Genomic DNA, 14,231 nt, shown 5'->3' with positions numbered 1-14,231 from the left:
TGGGGAGTTCGAGGCCACCGCTGCTCAGCGGGTTAGGCGGCGGTTTGATCCTGCGCTTTTTTTGTGGGCTACGAAGCGGGTTCCGCGGCGACGTGATAGAGGTTTCTGAAATTGTGCGCGGCACGGATAAGATTTTCTGCCCGTCGCGGGATGCTAGAACTCGAGGGCATCATGACGCTGAATAGTGGAAGGTTCAGGACAGATTAAAAGAAAGGGTTTCTTCCACGGTTATATTGTACTGTGGAACTCACTTCCACTGGAGGCAGGGATTGCCACCAACCTGAATGGCTTTAAAAGAGGATTATGTTCTTGTGGCCTGTTGTGTTTAGGATTAGAGCACTCCCTGCTGGATTCTTTGGCATTGAGAGCCAGTGTGCTATGGAGCTCACACAGTGAGTGACTTTAAGCCAGCCACTGTTATAGCATAGCTTACGTTGTTGTGACATTCACATTATAACATCTTGAGCCCATTGGAGGGGGAAAGTGGGGGATATACATTTGATTCATTATTAATTTTCTCCTACACCATTCCATTCCTGTATACTTCATTAAGTGAGACTGAGAAACTGCCTTTGGTTAGGGTTAAAAGTCTACTGGCAGCCAGTGCAGCTGTTTCAGAACATGTGACACACTGGCAAGCCAACTCAAATATGTTAATAGGCAAGAAACAACATCTGCACTAGCTGAAGTGTCCAAACCACTCTTCAAGGCAGCTTCACAGAGAGCTCATTGTAATAATCCAGCCTGGAATTCACCATAGCACTAATGAGGGCCAGCCAGGCATGTGGTTGGAATTGAGAAATGAATTGGAAATGATTTCTAGCTGCATGGGAGATCTCCATTTTGGATTACAATGGGAGGGTGAAGAGATAAACTTCCCTGCCTTGCACACTGCCTTTCCAGTAAGAATCCCCATCTGCCCTGCACATATATGCAGGGCCTGAGCCAGTGATGATGTTTTATGACAATCCTGTAGGTAGTAGTGTTGTTACTGGAACATTGCTAATTAGCTGAAGATTAAAACCACTATGTATTGACCTACACATTTTAGATAAGAGCTGAAGTTGATTGTGGTGCCTACTGGTGTGTTTAAAAGAGGGAGACCAGGACTGGGGAGACCAGGGTTCAAATCCCCACCCAGTCCTGCAGCCCTGTCACACAATGTCAGCTTATCCCACTTTACAGGGTTGTGAGGATAAAAAAGTGAATTAAGTATGGCTCCCTTCAGGGTCCTGGGAGAAGTGCAAATAACAACAACAATAAAGCAGTGTTTATAACAACTACATTGCTGTCTCTTTTTTGGTGTGTCACACATTGCAATACCATACAGCACATCCCACAACTGTATCTCCGGTACAATACTACATAGTACATACCGGTGCATTATCATAGTGCAGATGGAAAGTAGAAGGATATACCGGTAATACATCAATATTGCAAATAAAATCATTTCGCTAACAGTGGCCATCTCTTAAAACCAGCAGAAATAATGGGAGTTCGTTTTTAAAAAAAATATTGATGCATATTGAGAAAATCAATTTGACCAGCAATGATTGACTGAGTGCTTGGCAAAAACTTTGACAATAATAGCCCCCCTTTAGAAGACTTGGACAACAGACACCTGTGGCCAGTTGGAGACTTTTGTGCTGGAACAGAATTAAGATGCACTAAGGCAGGGGTGGCCAACTCCCAAGAGACTGTGATCTACTCACAGAGTTTAAAACTGGCAGTGATCTACCCCCAATTTTGAGGTTCAGATCAAAGTTGTTGAGCTTTTATTAGGAAGGAGGAAGACCCATGGGGGGGGGGGTCGGGTCAAAGTGGTTGAGTTTTTTCAGGGAGTAGGTAAAATGTTGAGGGTTTTTTTAGGGGAGCCACAGATGTTCAGCTACTTTGGGGGGAACCATTGATCTACCAGTGATCTACTGCAGACATCCAGTGATCTACCAGTAGATCACGACCTACCTGTTGGATATGCCTGCACTAAGGCATGTGTCAGAAAATAATGAACCGATTACGAGCCTACCGCTCTTAACCACTACACCACACTGGTAAACCTTTAAACAAATAAACAATATGCTGCTTAATACTAAAATAGGCTTCTATAATCAAGAGGCAGTACAGCTAAAAAAATAAAAAATACCCTACCCCAAAAAAACTTTTCAGCAAATTTATATCTAGTGAAATTGCAATCTCCACCGCTCCTTTGGACTGACAGATCGAGAGGCAGAGAGGTTTCAAGCCAAAGAAAAATGAAAAGCAGAGGCTTCCCCTCGTTTGCACGCGGGCACTTTCTCCTCCTCCCGCTCTTTGCACGTAAAATGGAGTTCCCCAATGGAACCGGAAGCCAGGAGGCGTGGAGGACTGGCTTTCTCTCGCTCTAGGAGGCCCAGGATGGGGCCGGGGAAGGCTCTGAGGAAATAGGCGGGGTCCTGCAGAAGGGAGGAGGAAGATGGCAGAGACCGAGGCTCAGCTGCTGCTGAGTGTGGGGCTGATTGGTAAGCGTCCCCCGTGTCCCTGCTGCGCATTGCAGGGAAACAGCTGGGAGGGAGCAGGATCGCGCCCCGCTGCCTCTCTCTCTCTCTCTCTCTCCGGCCCCCGCTCCACAAACCCCCGCTCCCCCCCCTCCCCGGGGAGAATAGGCGTTAGTTCGTGCGCTGATGGAGATGGGGGAGGGAGGGCAGTTTCCTCTTCCTTTCCTGCCTGCTTAGTACCACTGGATCGATAAGCCTTTAGAATAACCCCCCGTGTGCAAAATCGGGAGTATGGGCGAATGATCAGAGGGTGGGTGTTTCGCTTCTTCAGTGCACGGCTATGGGTGAAGGGGGAGCGGGTAGGCAGCTATTCCGGATTAATTTAAGGCTGGGGAGTTCGTGTTTGCTCCCTTAGCGTGTGTAAGGAGTTCGTAGACCCTATCAGGACCTGCTTTCCACCAGCTTTGCCTGTAATGTCGCCTGTCACTTAAAGATCCCCCCCCCCCTGCGCTGATGTACAAAAGAAGACTTTAAAGATCTAGGCATGTGAACTTGCAGTCTTATCCATACCCCTGTGATTATGAAGATCCAGCAGCTGACATATCTTTTTAAATGACCCATATGTGCATATTCCTTGACTTGTCAACATAAGTGTGGTTTATTAAAGTCACTGTGTGCACTCCATATTTTTTAAAAATCTTCTGCTTGAGAGTGCTTCTGAAACTTAGGAAATGATTGAGTAGTTTCATTTGCTTTTCTTTTAGTGCCATCAGTGTGTCTGGTGCTCTTCAGAGTTCAAGAGGGCAGGTCCCTGCCCTGAGGAGCGTTCAATCTAAAATTCAGTACAAGCAAGGGAAAAACAGGGCAGTGGTGTACAACTGTTTTAGTTGCAAGTGCTTAGACTACAATTACAGGCTTAGGCTACAATCCAAAAGTCATTTGTGCCAGTCTGGGAGTGGGTGGGTTTAGAATTTGGCAGTGGTGTCCTTTTGCCTATGCCTGCCAGCAGGATCAAGACAAGGGACATATGGTGGGGAAGGAGCTAAAACACCCCTGGATCCTGAGCCAGCCCTACTGCTATCACTTGATGGCATTTGATCCAATTTTAAACCCCACCCCCTGCTTTCCATTGCAGCCAGCATGAACAACAGGGCTGTGGGTGTGGCACTGACTCTTGTCATATTTGACCACTGGCCTGGCTGGGGTTTTGATTGCCCTATTAGTTGCAGCAGGGTGTGGGAATGGTTCGTAGTTTTTAGTAATACTACTGCAGAATCTCTATCCTGAGCACCATAGGTCATGACCTCATATTTTAATGTAAATAAGGCATTTGTGTACGTTGCAGCATACACCTAAAACAGAATAAGTGAATTAAGTTTGTAATAGATGTGAACGGAAACCAATAGCTTTAGTGTGTGTAAAATGCAGGTGTTAAAGGTGATTGCAGCCAACAGATCTGATTAACCAATCAATTTACTTCCTTGCTGCTGTTGGCATTCTCACAGTGAACATCTTTCCACCATAGAAAAAGATACCAATGGAGATACTCTGTGGGTCTGGTGCTACCCTTCTACAACAATTGAATTAAGGGACCTCTTGTTGAGAAAATGCTGCCTTACAGATGAAAGCAAAGAGCTTCGCTCGTTCGCATTTGGTCAGTACAGGTTGACGTGGTTTTATGTTACAACCATGGAAGTACCAGATTCTTCAGCCTTGAAAAAGGTAGGATGGAAATATTGGAGAAAGGAGCTTGATACACAAATATCTTATCCTGTACACCCATTGTTCAACACTTGCTATAAACTTACTAATACTGGGTTTAGGAATCCTTGCCAGACATGGCCTATATTATATGCCTTAGTGTCTACATTGTTTTACATATAAATAAATACCACATTGCTCTTAATTTTATGTGACCCTGGAGACTTTTCAAATACATTGCCCAACTGCATGGCCATGCATATGTTTACTGTTTCCTCCCTCCATCCCAATCTGTTTTCTTTTTGACGCATGTCTTTTTAGTCTGTTAGCATGGCTGTTAGTGGGTTTTGTTTTTTTTTAGTTATCTGAGAGCCTTTTTTTGGCTGAAGAGCAGAATAAAAATTCTTTAAATAAATAAATAGCAAAAACTAAGAACCATATTAAGGGACCCAGGTGGTGCTGTGGGTTAAACCACAGAGCCTAGGGCTTGCTGATCAGAAGGTCGGCGGTTCGAATCCCTGCCACGGGGTGAGCTCCCGTTGCTCGGTCCCAGCTCCTGCCCACCTAGCAGTTCGAAAGCACGTCAAAGTGCAAGTAGATAAATAGGGACCGCTCCAGCGGGAAGGTAAACGGCGTTTCCGTGCGCTGCCCTGGTTCGCCAGAAGCGGCTTTGTCATGCTGGCCACATGACCCGGAAGCTGTCTGCAGACAAACGCTGGCTCCCTTGGCCTATAGAGCGAGATGAGCACCGCAACCCCAGAGTTGGACACGACTAGACCTGATGGTCAGGGGTCACTTTACCTTTACCTTTAAGAGCCATATTATCCCACTAATACACATTTCCACTGAAACCTACATGGAAAATCTGTCTAGAATTCATGGTCATTAGGGTAGGGAACAAATAGTAGTAGGTTTTCAGTATTATAACACAACTGGTTTAAACAAAATAAAAAATAAAAAAATCCTTCCAGTAGCACCTTAGAGACCAACTAAGTTTGTTCTTGGTATGAGCTTTCATGTGCATGCACACAAAAGCTCATACCAAGAACAAACTTAGTTGGTCTCTAAGGTGCTGCTGGAAGGAATTTATTTATTTTTTATTTTGTTTTGACTATGGCAGACCAACATGGCTACCTAACTGTAACTACAGCTGGTTTAGGCACAGATTATCAACCTGCCCTTTCCAGCTTCCCATTCTTGTGCCATTTATAGCAGTGTTCCTATGTACTAGCATGTAGGGTTTGTGGCCCAAATGACTGAGCTGGATGCTGGGTGATCAACTAAGGCTGAGGTGGGGTTTACTTTAGAGCAAGCATGCGTAGTGTTGCACTTTAGATCATAAATCGGTGGATTCAAAACCAGATGGCTATTTCAAGGTGGCTTGTAAATGAATCTATCATCATTGCCGTGTTGCAGCTCAGAAATACCTGAGAAAGCTGCAAAAGAAACCACACACACACACACAACCCAAACCCTGAGCGGATTATTCCATACACAAGAATGGGAGGTGAAGGAATAAAGTAGTAGGACAACTGGAAGCAACAAAAATAAGCATTCTGATGAATGGGAATAATGAGGAATATAGAAAAGAGTGTTGTGGTTTAAAAATTTGCGTTTTTAAAAAATGTCTCTGCAGAATTGTTTTTACACTTAATGTATGTTTGTTTAGCTTCTTCCTGCCACTGCAACTGCATTCCCCGCTTCACCTGAAGGTGTCAGGGTGGGATATACCTGTAAATACCATGAGTGATCTGCAGCACCTTTATGTGGTTGAATGTGCTTTGGATGCTGTGCAGGAGCTGTTTCAAATGCCTAACGCTTTGCTCTGAAAAAAAGGAAGAAAAAGAAAAAAGAGATAAGACGGTCAAATCTTGAACACACTTTTGTAGTCGAGTGAAGCATCCTCCTCACTGCTCCATCTTCGGAAATGCAACAAAACTCGTAGTGTTGTTGTGAGCTCCAGAAACAGTGTTGAACTTGCTTATTTGTTGCAAACGGACAAATGGGCATGCTTCCCCATCTATTGGGTGATTCTTTGAGTTATCCCCCACAACCCTCATGGGATTTGAAGTGGAATGGTAGAAGGCATTTATTAGCACTTGGCAGATCATTTGAACAACTAAACTGCTTTAATTTTGTCTCGGTTTACTGTATTTTGATGAGATTTGGTGAGCTGATCCTCCTGGTGTTGCTGTAATGTCCATGTTTACCATATGGTGTTTATAATGGAGTATTGGGGCATCAAACAACCTTTTCTTTTTCCTGTGTATTGGATAGGTGACCCATTTTTCCATTGTCCTGACTACCAAAGACTTTAACCCAGAGAAATATGCAGCCTTCACTAGGATCCTCTGTCGGTGTGTATAACTGCTGTGTTTTATACTACAGGTTTAGTAGATAAGTTAGGTTTTTTTTACTTTTGGTTAACTAGAAAAGTGTTCCCTATTAATTAGGCAGTAGATTTTTAATAGACTATTTAATTGTGTATTTGCCTGTTAAAAGTGCAAATCATTTATCTTAGAAGATGCTGTCCAGCTTGCTATCTCACACGGGCAGGGTGGCCTCTTTTAAGGCTGTGCGTGCAGTGTGTTCTTGCAGACACCAGCTTAAATCAAAGAATCATTTTTGCATCAGAACTGATGTTCTGTGGTGGGCATCTATTTGGGATTTATCAGTTGAAACACTGCACGGAACTGCCTTTGAAGAGCCTTCAGAAGCTTCACACCACAGCTGGTCACACTGTCAGGAAGTGTCCCGATCACGACACTGGCTCCCATTGTGCTTCCAGGCTCAGTTCAAAGTGCTGGTTTGGGTTCAGCTGCCCACTCACGCCTTCCAATTCAACAATTGAAGACTTGTTGATTTCCTTCCCTGCTCTGCCCTATGAGATCCATCAGACTGGGTTGCATGGTGGGGCCTTTTTGACTGCATTGCCAAACCAGGGATGGGGAAGCTGTGGCCCTGAACAAGTTGTTTGACGCTATTTCCTATCAATCTGAGGTAGTGTATCAAATGGTCAAGGATGATGGGAGTTTGTAATCCGACAACAGGTGAACTGCTGCAGAGTCCCCATCCCTGGGCTAGATTCTAGTATGACTCCTAGCTAGGCCTTTGGGCTACCTCATTATTTGCCTTTTAGCAGCTAAAACATGGCTTTTTAAGATAGCATTCATTTTTATTAATTGCTGTAATTTCATTTTGGCTGTTTTCTTGCAGCTGTTGTCAGTATCTCTTTAATTGTTTTTAAATTTTGTGTTGTAAGCTGCCTTGAGGGTCTCTGGCGGAAAGGTGGGCTATAAACATTTTAATAAATAGTGTATTAAGCCAACCATAGATTGAGAAAGACAAACCTGTGTGTGAGTCTTTAATTTTAATTAACAGTGAACGTATCTTAGGGCTGTTGTCCTAGAGAGTGCTGGCTTGTTTTTTTTCAAATCTCTTTGGGGGCGGGGGTTTGTGAAGACATAAAAAAACTTGTCTCATTATGTTTATTTTTCAAGAATATACCTGAAATATGGGAGTCCTGCGAAAATGATGGAGAGCTATATTTCTGTCCTTACAAAGGGGATCTGCCAGAGTGAAGAAAACGGATCTTTCCTGAGCAAAGATTTTGATGTCAGAAAAGCTTACCTTGCAGGCTCAATCAAAGGTGAGAAGAATCTTTTTCTAAAGCTTTGGGGATGATTTTGTCCCAGTTCCAAACATGTACTCTTGGAAGTGTCATGAATGCAACCTGGGAGCAGTACTAGTTTTCAAAAGTTATTTACATTGGCTCCCAGTACGTTTCCGAGCACAATTCAAAGTGTTGGTGCTGACCTTTAAAGCCCTAAACGGCCTCGGTCCTGTATACCTGAAGGAGCGTCTCCACCCCCATCAATCAGCCCGGACACTGAGATCCAGTGCCGAGGGCCTTCTGTCGGTTCCCTCACTGCGAGAAGCAAAACTACAGGGAACCAGGCAGAGGGCCTTCTCGGTAGTGGCGCCCGCCCTGTGGAATGCCCTCCCATCAGAAGTCAAGGGAATAAACAACTACCTGACATTCAGAAAACACCTGAAGGCAGCCCTGTTTAGGGAAGTTTTTAAACTGTGATATTTTAAATGTATTTTAATGTTTGGTGGAAGCCGCCCAGAGTGGCTGGGGAGACCCAGCCAGATGGGCGGGGTACAAATAATAAATTATTATTATTATTATTATTATTATTATTATTATTATTATTATTAAATTACATCTGTTGAAGAGCACTCAGTTGATAAAGCACATTCACATTCACTCTCTGTGCGAATCTAGTTACCCAATCATGTTGTGGCTAAAACCACATTCACACTATACCTCTAAAGCACTATGATATCATTTTAAATAGTCATGGCTTCCCCCAAACAATTCTGAGAGCTGTAGTTTGTTAAGGCTGCTGTTAGGAGATGCCTAGTCCCCCTCCACCAGAGCTACAATTCCCAGAGTTCCCAGTGAAGAGGGATTGATTGTTAAACCACTTTGGAAAATATAGCTCTGGGAGGACTATAGGAGCCTTGGCACCCTTAAAAAAATTCAGCTTCCAGAATGCTTTTTGGAGAAGACATGACTGTTTAAAGTGGTGTCATGGTGCTTTAAATGTATGGTGTGACTGTTTCCTAAGTGGACAGCTTAGTAGCACACAGAGAAATAGTGTAGTGGGCGAAGGTGGAAACGCTATGTTGCTCCTTAGGTTTTCACCCAACGATTTCACAGTTTTTGCCTCCACAGTTCTTATATCCTCAGCTCAGTCTTTGGATTGCATTGCTTAGTCTTGATGGCAGATATTCTCTGCACTGCAAGGCCAACTTGGAAAGTTTAGGGGATTGCAAGATCATTGCATTATTTTTCCAACCCCCATCTGAATTCCTCCAGAATTGCAAGGCTTTTTCCAGCAATGTAACTTGAAGGTCATAATCTCTGTGCTTATCTCTCTGTCCTTATCGCAGTTCCTTTAGGGTCTAGGCAATTGAACACAGCTGTCCTGGAACATGCAGTTTTATACCCCAAGGAATGTTGTTTTTCTTTAACCTGATATTACACTTAAAACAATGCCCTGTTTATATTCATCAGCCACTGGAGCTTGCTTTTCTTGACTTTGGCCACCTTTCCAAACATCCACTCGTCCTCTAATTCATACAAGTTATAATTGCATTATAATACATTAAAAATAGCAAGAATAACTGTATGCACAAGCATATTCACAACATCAGACTCACTTTGCAAAATATGTAGCGCCTGACAGAAGCAAGCTCCATTTCCTGTTATAAAACAACTTTCTCATGATCTCTCATCCAATCCCAATACTTAGGTTGTTGCTAGTTGTATAGAATTCTGCTGCCTTTCAGTACTAAAATCCTATTTTTCCTTCTCCTGTTCTAGATATAGTATCTCAATTTGGAATGGAAATAGTCATCCTGTATACTGCACTCATGTTAAAGAAAAGAATTGTAGTATATCACCCCAGATTAGAAGCCATCCAGGAATTTACAAGGTACAGCACCCAGGTGAACTAAAAAAGTTCACCAAACATGCTTCATTTTGTTTTCATTGATCATGAGTATTGTCATATTCATTAATACAGGTATCTTGCATCTTACACTTATTTAACTTACATGGTGGCAGCTTTGTGCAGGCAGGGGGTGGGATATATAAATAAATGGAGAACAAATAAAACCCACTCTCCATTCATTTATTTCCCCTCAACCACCTGAGCAGATTTGCAAGATTATTTGCTTTGGGAAGGAGACACGAGAGCTCTGGCAGAATCCTAGAGCCCTCCCTTCTCCTTTCCAAAGGCAGGCAAACACTTAAAGGACTTTGGGAAGGAGGAAGAAGAGCTCTAGGAGCCCTCACATCCCCTTTTCCAAAGTTGGCTAAGCAGCTATACACCTTGTGATAGGGCTGGTTCCATAGGTTCCTGGCTTTACACGTTTTTGCTTATATGCGTGGAACCCCCTGAAACTGAACCCTGACATAAGATGCAAGCTACCTGTAATGTTCTATTGTCAATTCCTACATATCCAAAACAGCACAATTCACACAAATGAGGGAGATACCAATGGGCTTGGAGGAGCAGCAATGTGTGTAGAACTTCAAATAATTTTTTTTAGAGGGAGGAACCTTTGTGAGGTGATGGGGAGACTCAAAAACATTCTAATGAGGACTGAGCATGCTCCCTAGCCCTGGAATGCTGACTGGCTTTTGGAGCAGGGTGATAAAAGATGGCTGAAGAATGGAATAGAGTATCTTGCTAATGGGCAGAGTTTCAGCTAGCCAGCCACAAGCTAGAGCACTTGAGCTGCAACATTTTTTGTTGCAGGTCCAACTTGTGATTTATATGCAGCATTTTCTCTTTCTCTGTTTGTATCCAAAACATTAAACAACCTATAACTTTCAGTGATGTGCTTGGGTCTTCATGGTTACAAAAGACTTTGAAGCACAGGCTAAGCAGTCTTCCTTGAAAACCATTGTTGTCTTGAGATATAATGTTAATTGTGACTTGGTTGTTTTCTTAAGGACTCTACCAGCCTTAGTGTGGCATCGCCAAGACTGGTCAATCCTTCATTCACATGTACATCTGAATGATGATGAACTGGAAGCATTAAAGACGTGCCCAGGTATTGATAATGAAGGGTGGGTTCTATAAACTGCTGTACACAGTAACTAAATTCTCCTTTGCTGACCTGGATAGGACCGAAAGATGGAATACTATTAATCTTGTAATAATCCTCTCTCAGAACTGTGGTTTGCAGATATTCTACTTTTCAAATATAGTTGTTTCTTTTTTGGTTGGCAAATCACACAAAGTCACACGTCAGTGGCACAAATGAGATACTATTACTCCTTTGTCCCATAATGCCACATTGACAAATATTGACCGAGTTATTTTTCTGCGATCCAATAATGGGTCCCAATCCAGCATCTCAAGATTGTTGCTCCGAAGCAGTCCTTAATTCCCTTTCTAAAGAGTAATCAATTGGTCCGTTTTTTTTACTACCCCGTTTAAAAATTGATCAAAGAAATTCCCTCTAAATATATCATGTTGTGTATAGAGCTTTTCTATTTTATTTTGAAGTTAAATAATTTAATGCATGTTACATATCATGCTGCTGACCTCCCTGCTGGGATTTTTCTGTAGATTCAGTGGATAGCAGATGGAATTCTGCACATTCCTTTCTTAAAAAAAACAATTTGCCATGTAATTAGTAGCAATTCCACATTGGAATGCAGGTTTGAGATGGTTAAAAGGCAAGGAAATAACTGTAGTGAAAACATTTTTTAAAAAATATTATTAAAGCACTTCACATTGAAATGTACTTGCTCAGTAATCATGGTAAATTCTTTCCTGACCAGGTTACGTTGCTGGATTTATAGACTCGGAAGTCAGCAACAGGCCAGACCTCTATGATGTATATGTGAATCTGGCCGAAAGTGAAATCACCATTTCACCGCAAGCGAAAGGTTTGTTGCCTGAATCACACACCTCCCCCATCCCTTGCAAGTTGCAGTTTGCACTTTGATAGATGCACATTTCGGGAGAATTTGGTATAACTTCGTAATGTTAAAAAAAAATACTGCACAAACTCATCCCTACGCAGTCTGGGCCCCATGATATGTTCTGATGTTTCCTTTTTCCCAAATGCTTTGACTGGCATGCATTAAAGTAAACATCAAAGGCAGATGCTGTGCTTGCCAAAGCTAATATCGAACAGAAGTGAAAATTGTAAAAGGTATACCAAGGCAGGCACCTATGAAATAGTAATGATTTTTAAAAAGGTTAAAAGAAAACTGGGGATTATTTTATTTTTTTTAATGAGTATGACAAGCCTGTGATTTTCATTCATAATGAATGGAAACCGGATAAAATGGATGGTAATACTCACAAGGGAATGCCTTGACTGAAAGGGAAATTTACAGAATAGAAGCAAAAATATATATATATAGATTCTAAAAGTGGATAGTAAGAAGGGTTCTGTCAGTGCAATGTTACTACGACATACGCAGCAAAAATATGTTAACTCAGTACTGGTATGAAGAATCTGTGATACTGGAGGTGAGAGTTCATTTGTATTAACTCTGTCTCACTGTCAGGAAACCTTTGGCATCTACTGATCTCAGTGCTTGTGACCAGGGCTATAACTTAGTCTGGAACTGCATATTACAGTATTTTCGCTGAACTAGATGATGGGGAATGAATGACAAAGTTTTTTCTCTCTCCCCAGAGGCAATGACGATGGGGAAACTCCACAAAGAAATTGGTCAGCTCATCGTTCAGTCCGCAGAAGATCCTGACAAATCAAACAGTCAAGTTGTTAAGGTTAAGTTCCTTATCTTTGGACTGTTCAAACCTTTCATACATTTCTGTTGTCCAGGATGTTGTGCCCTTTGCTTTTGCTCCCGAGATCAGAAAACACTGGTTCGGACGATCTGCTGAAGCAGTTTAAGTGACAGGGAATGAGCTGGGCGATGGACCTTGGACCAAAACACTCCTCTTCCGCATGGGAGAGGGGAGTGAAAGCATAATTTTGGAACAAACTGCTGTTCCACGTTGCATCCCACACGAGGAACAGCAGTTTGTGCTAACGAAAACTTCAAAAACTTTTTTAAAGCTTACTACAAACTCCCTCACCAGACTCCTGAGTTAGCAGAAACAGGGGAAAAGGAGTTCCTCTTGTGGATCAAGAATTAATTAAGTAACAGGAAATGGAGAGCCAGAATAAATGGACAGTACAGGGATGTAGAGAGTAGAAGTCCCCCAAAGATTAGTATTGCGATATCTGCTTTTAAACTTTTTTCATAATTGATCTTCTCTGGAGTGAGCAGTGAGGTGTCCCAAGTTTGCTGTTCTGTCAGAGAAAAGTAGGAAGTGTTGTTGCCACCCTCATTTCCTGTTTGCTCTCTTTTATTTTGAACTGCTCGTGTCTCTAGGATATTTCACTGAAGACGAAAGAAATCTTGACGAACCTGGCCTCCTTCACAGAGGTCTTGCATGATGGAGAGAAGCCATCGCTTAACTTTGAAGCACTGAAGCAGAAGAGATTTCCACCAGCTACTGAAAATTTCCTCTACCATTTGGCAGCTGCTGAACAAATGCTTAAGATCTGATGGGTGGACCTCATACAGCGATTCAAAGTTCTCGCTGCCGCCATGTTTTCTGAGCATCCCATACCTACGTAGAACATTCCGCAGAGGAAAGAGCATTTCTATCTGGAGGGGGGGGGAGTAAGGATGTTACAGGCTTGAGATAAAAACACTGCAGTGTGTAGCAGAAAACACTTCTTTTTTCCATTTTTTTAATTTAGGGTTTTCTACAAAATGGGACAGATTCTTCTTCTTAAAGACAAAATGAAAAGACAGCTTACATAAAGGATGTAAGGCTACAAGTTTTTCTGTATTAAAGTGGAAAATTCGATAAACCCTATCAGCATCCTAGTGTAAAGAAACAGGATACTGCAAAAGTGATAAATGAAAATATGAAAGCCATTAAAATAGACAAGATAAATCACTTGTCTTACGTAAACCGTTTATAGTCGCTAATCAACCGGAGCCCAAAGAGCTCCACAAGAGTGGGGCCCTCTTTTTACTTAAATGCCTATGGGGGGAGAGCAGGATTGCATGCACTAGCCACAGAATGTTAATTTGCCTGTCTGGTGGCTTGGCTTTTAGCCTTGATAGATCCCTTTGCACTTACAGCTTTTCCTGATGATTGTGAACACATCAGTTCCTGATTACAAGGAAGAGTCCTGTGTGTATATATAGCTGTGCATGTTTGTAGAGCCCCCTCTCATTAATTCTGGGTGCATGGAGAGGACTGAGCATATGGGGCAGTGAGCATGATTCCGCCCGCCCCCCCCCCAAGAAACCCTTCATGCATTTGGTGTCAGAGAGGAGAGGTTGGGCTAGCGTCAAGGGCTAAGAGGGAAGACGAGAGCCAAATTATACACTACACACAAATCTCTGTATTTGAAACCCACAGCTGCTGCTGTTGGGCAAAAGAAGCTGCAAGAAAGACAGTACTGCCTCTTCCTGCTGCTCCTTCCCCC

General features: G+C 42.6%; 1 protein-coding gene across 2 annotated transcripts; it reads left to right on the top strand.

Annotated features, from left to right (window-relative positions):
• The first annotated feature begins 2,362 nt into the window (after nt 1-2,362).
• On the top strand, nt 2,363-13,691 carry DENND10 (DENN domain containing 10). 2 transcript variants are annotated; one of them, XM_033149532.1, is made up of 9 exons: nt 2,363-2,498; nt 4,000-4,196; nt 6,453-6,532; nt 7,676-7,824; nt 9,568-9,679; nt 10,705-10,805; nt 11,542-11,649; nt 12,411-12,505; nt 13,117-13,691. In XM_033149532.1, the coding sequence occupies exons 1-9, from the start codon at nt 2,453-2,455 to the stop codon at nt 13,291-13,293; spliced, it is 1,065 nt and encodes a 354-aa protein (XP_033005423.1). In that variant the 5' UTR covers nt 2,363-2,452; the 3' UTR covers nt 13,294-13,691. The 2 variants fall into 2 exon arrangements, with proteins under 2 accessions (XP_033005423.1, XP_033005424.1); XM_033149533.1 differs by having other exon boundaries at nt 2,389-2,498; nt 3,980-4,196.
• The last annotated feature ends 540 nt before the right edge of the window (nt 13,692-14,231 follow it).

The sequence above is a fragment of the Lacerta agilis genome, chromosome 5, assembly GCF_009819535.1.
Source record: "Lacerta agilis isolate rLacAgi1 chromosome 5, rLacAgi1.pri, whole genome shotgun sequence".
NCBI lineage: Eukaryota > Metazoa > Chordata > Lepidosauria > Squamata > Lacertidae > Lacerta > Lacerta agilis.
This window is presented reverse-complemented; position numbering and strand designations above follow the sequence as displayed.

Coding starts and splice junctions, on each gene's coding strand:
- DENND10 (XM_033149532.1), top strand. CDS start 2,453: ATGGCAGAGACCGAGGCTCAGCTGCTGCTGAGTGTGGGGCTGATTG. Junction 2,499..3,999: donor GCTGAGTGTGGGGCTGATTG/GTAAGCGTCCCC, acceptor TTTCCACCATAG/AAAAAGATACCAATGGAGAT. Junction 11,650..12,410: donor CATTTCACCGCAAGCGAAAG/GTTTGTTGCCTG, acceptor CTCTCTCCCCAG/AGGCAATGACGATGGGGAAA.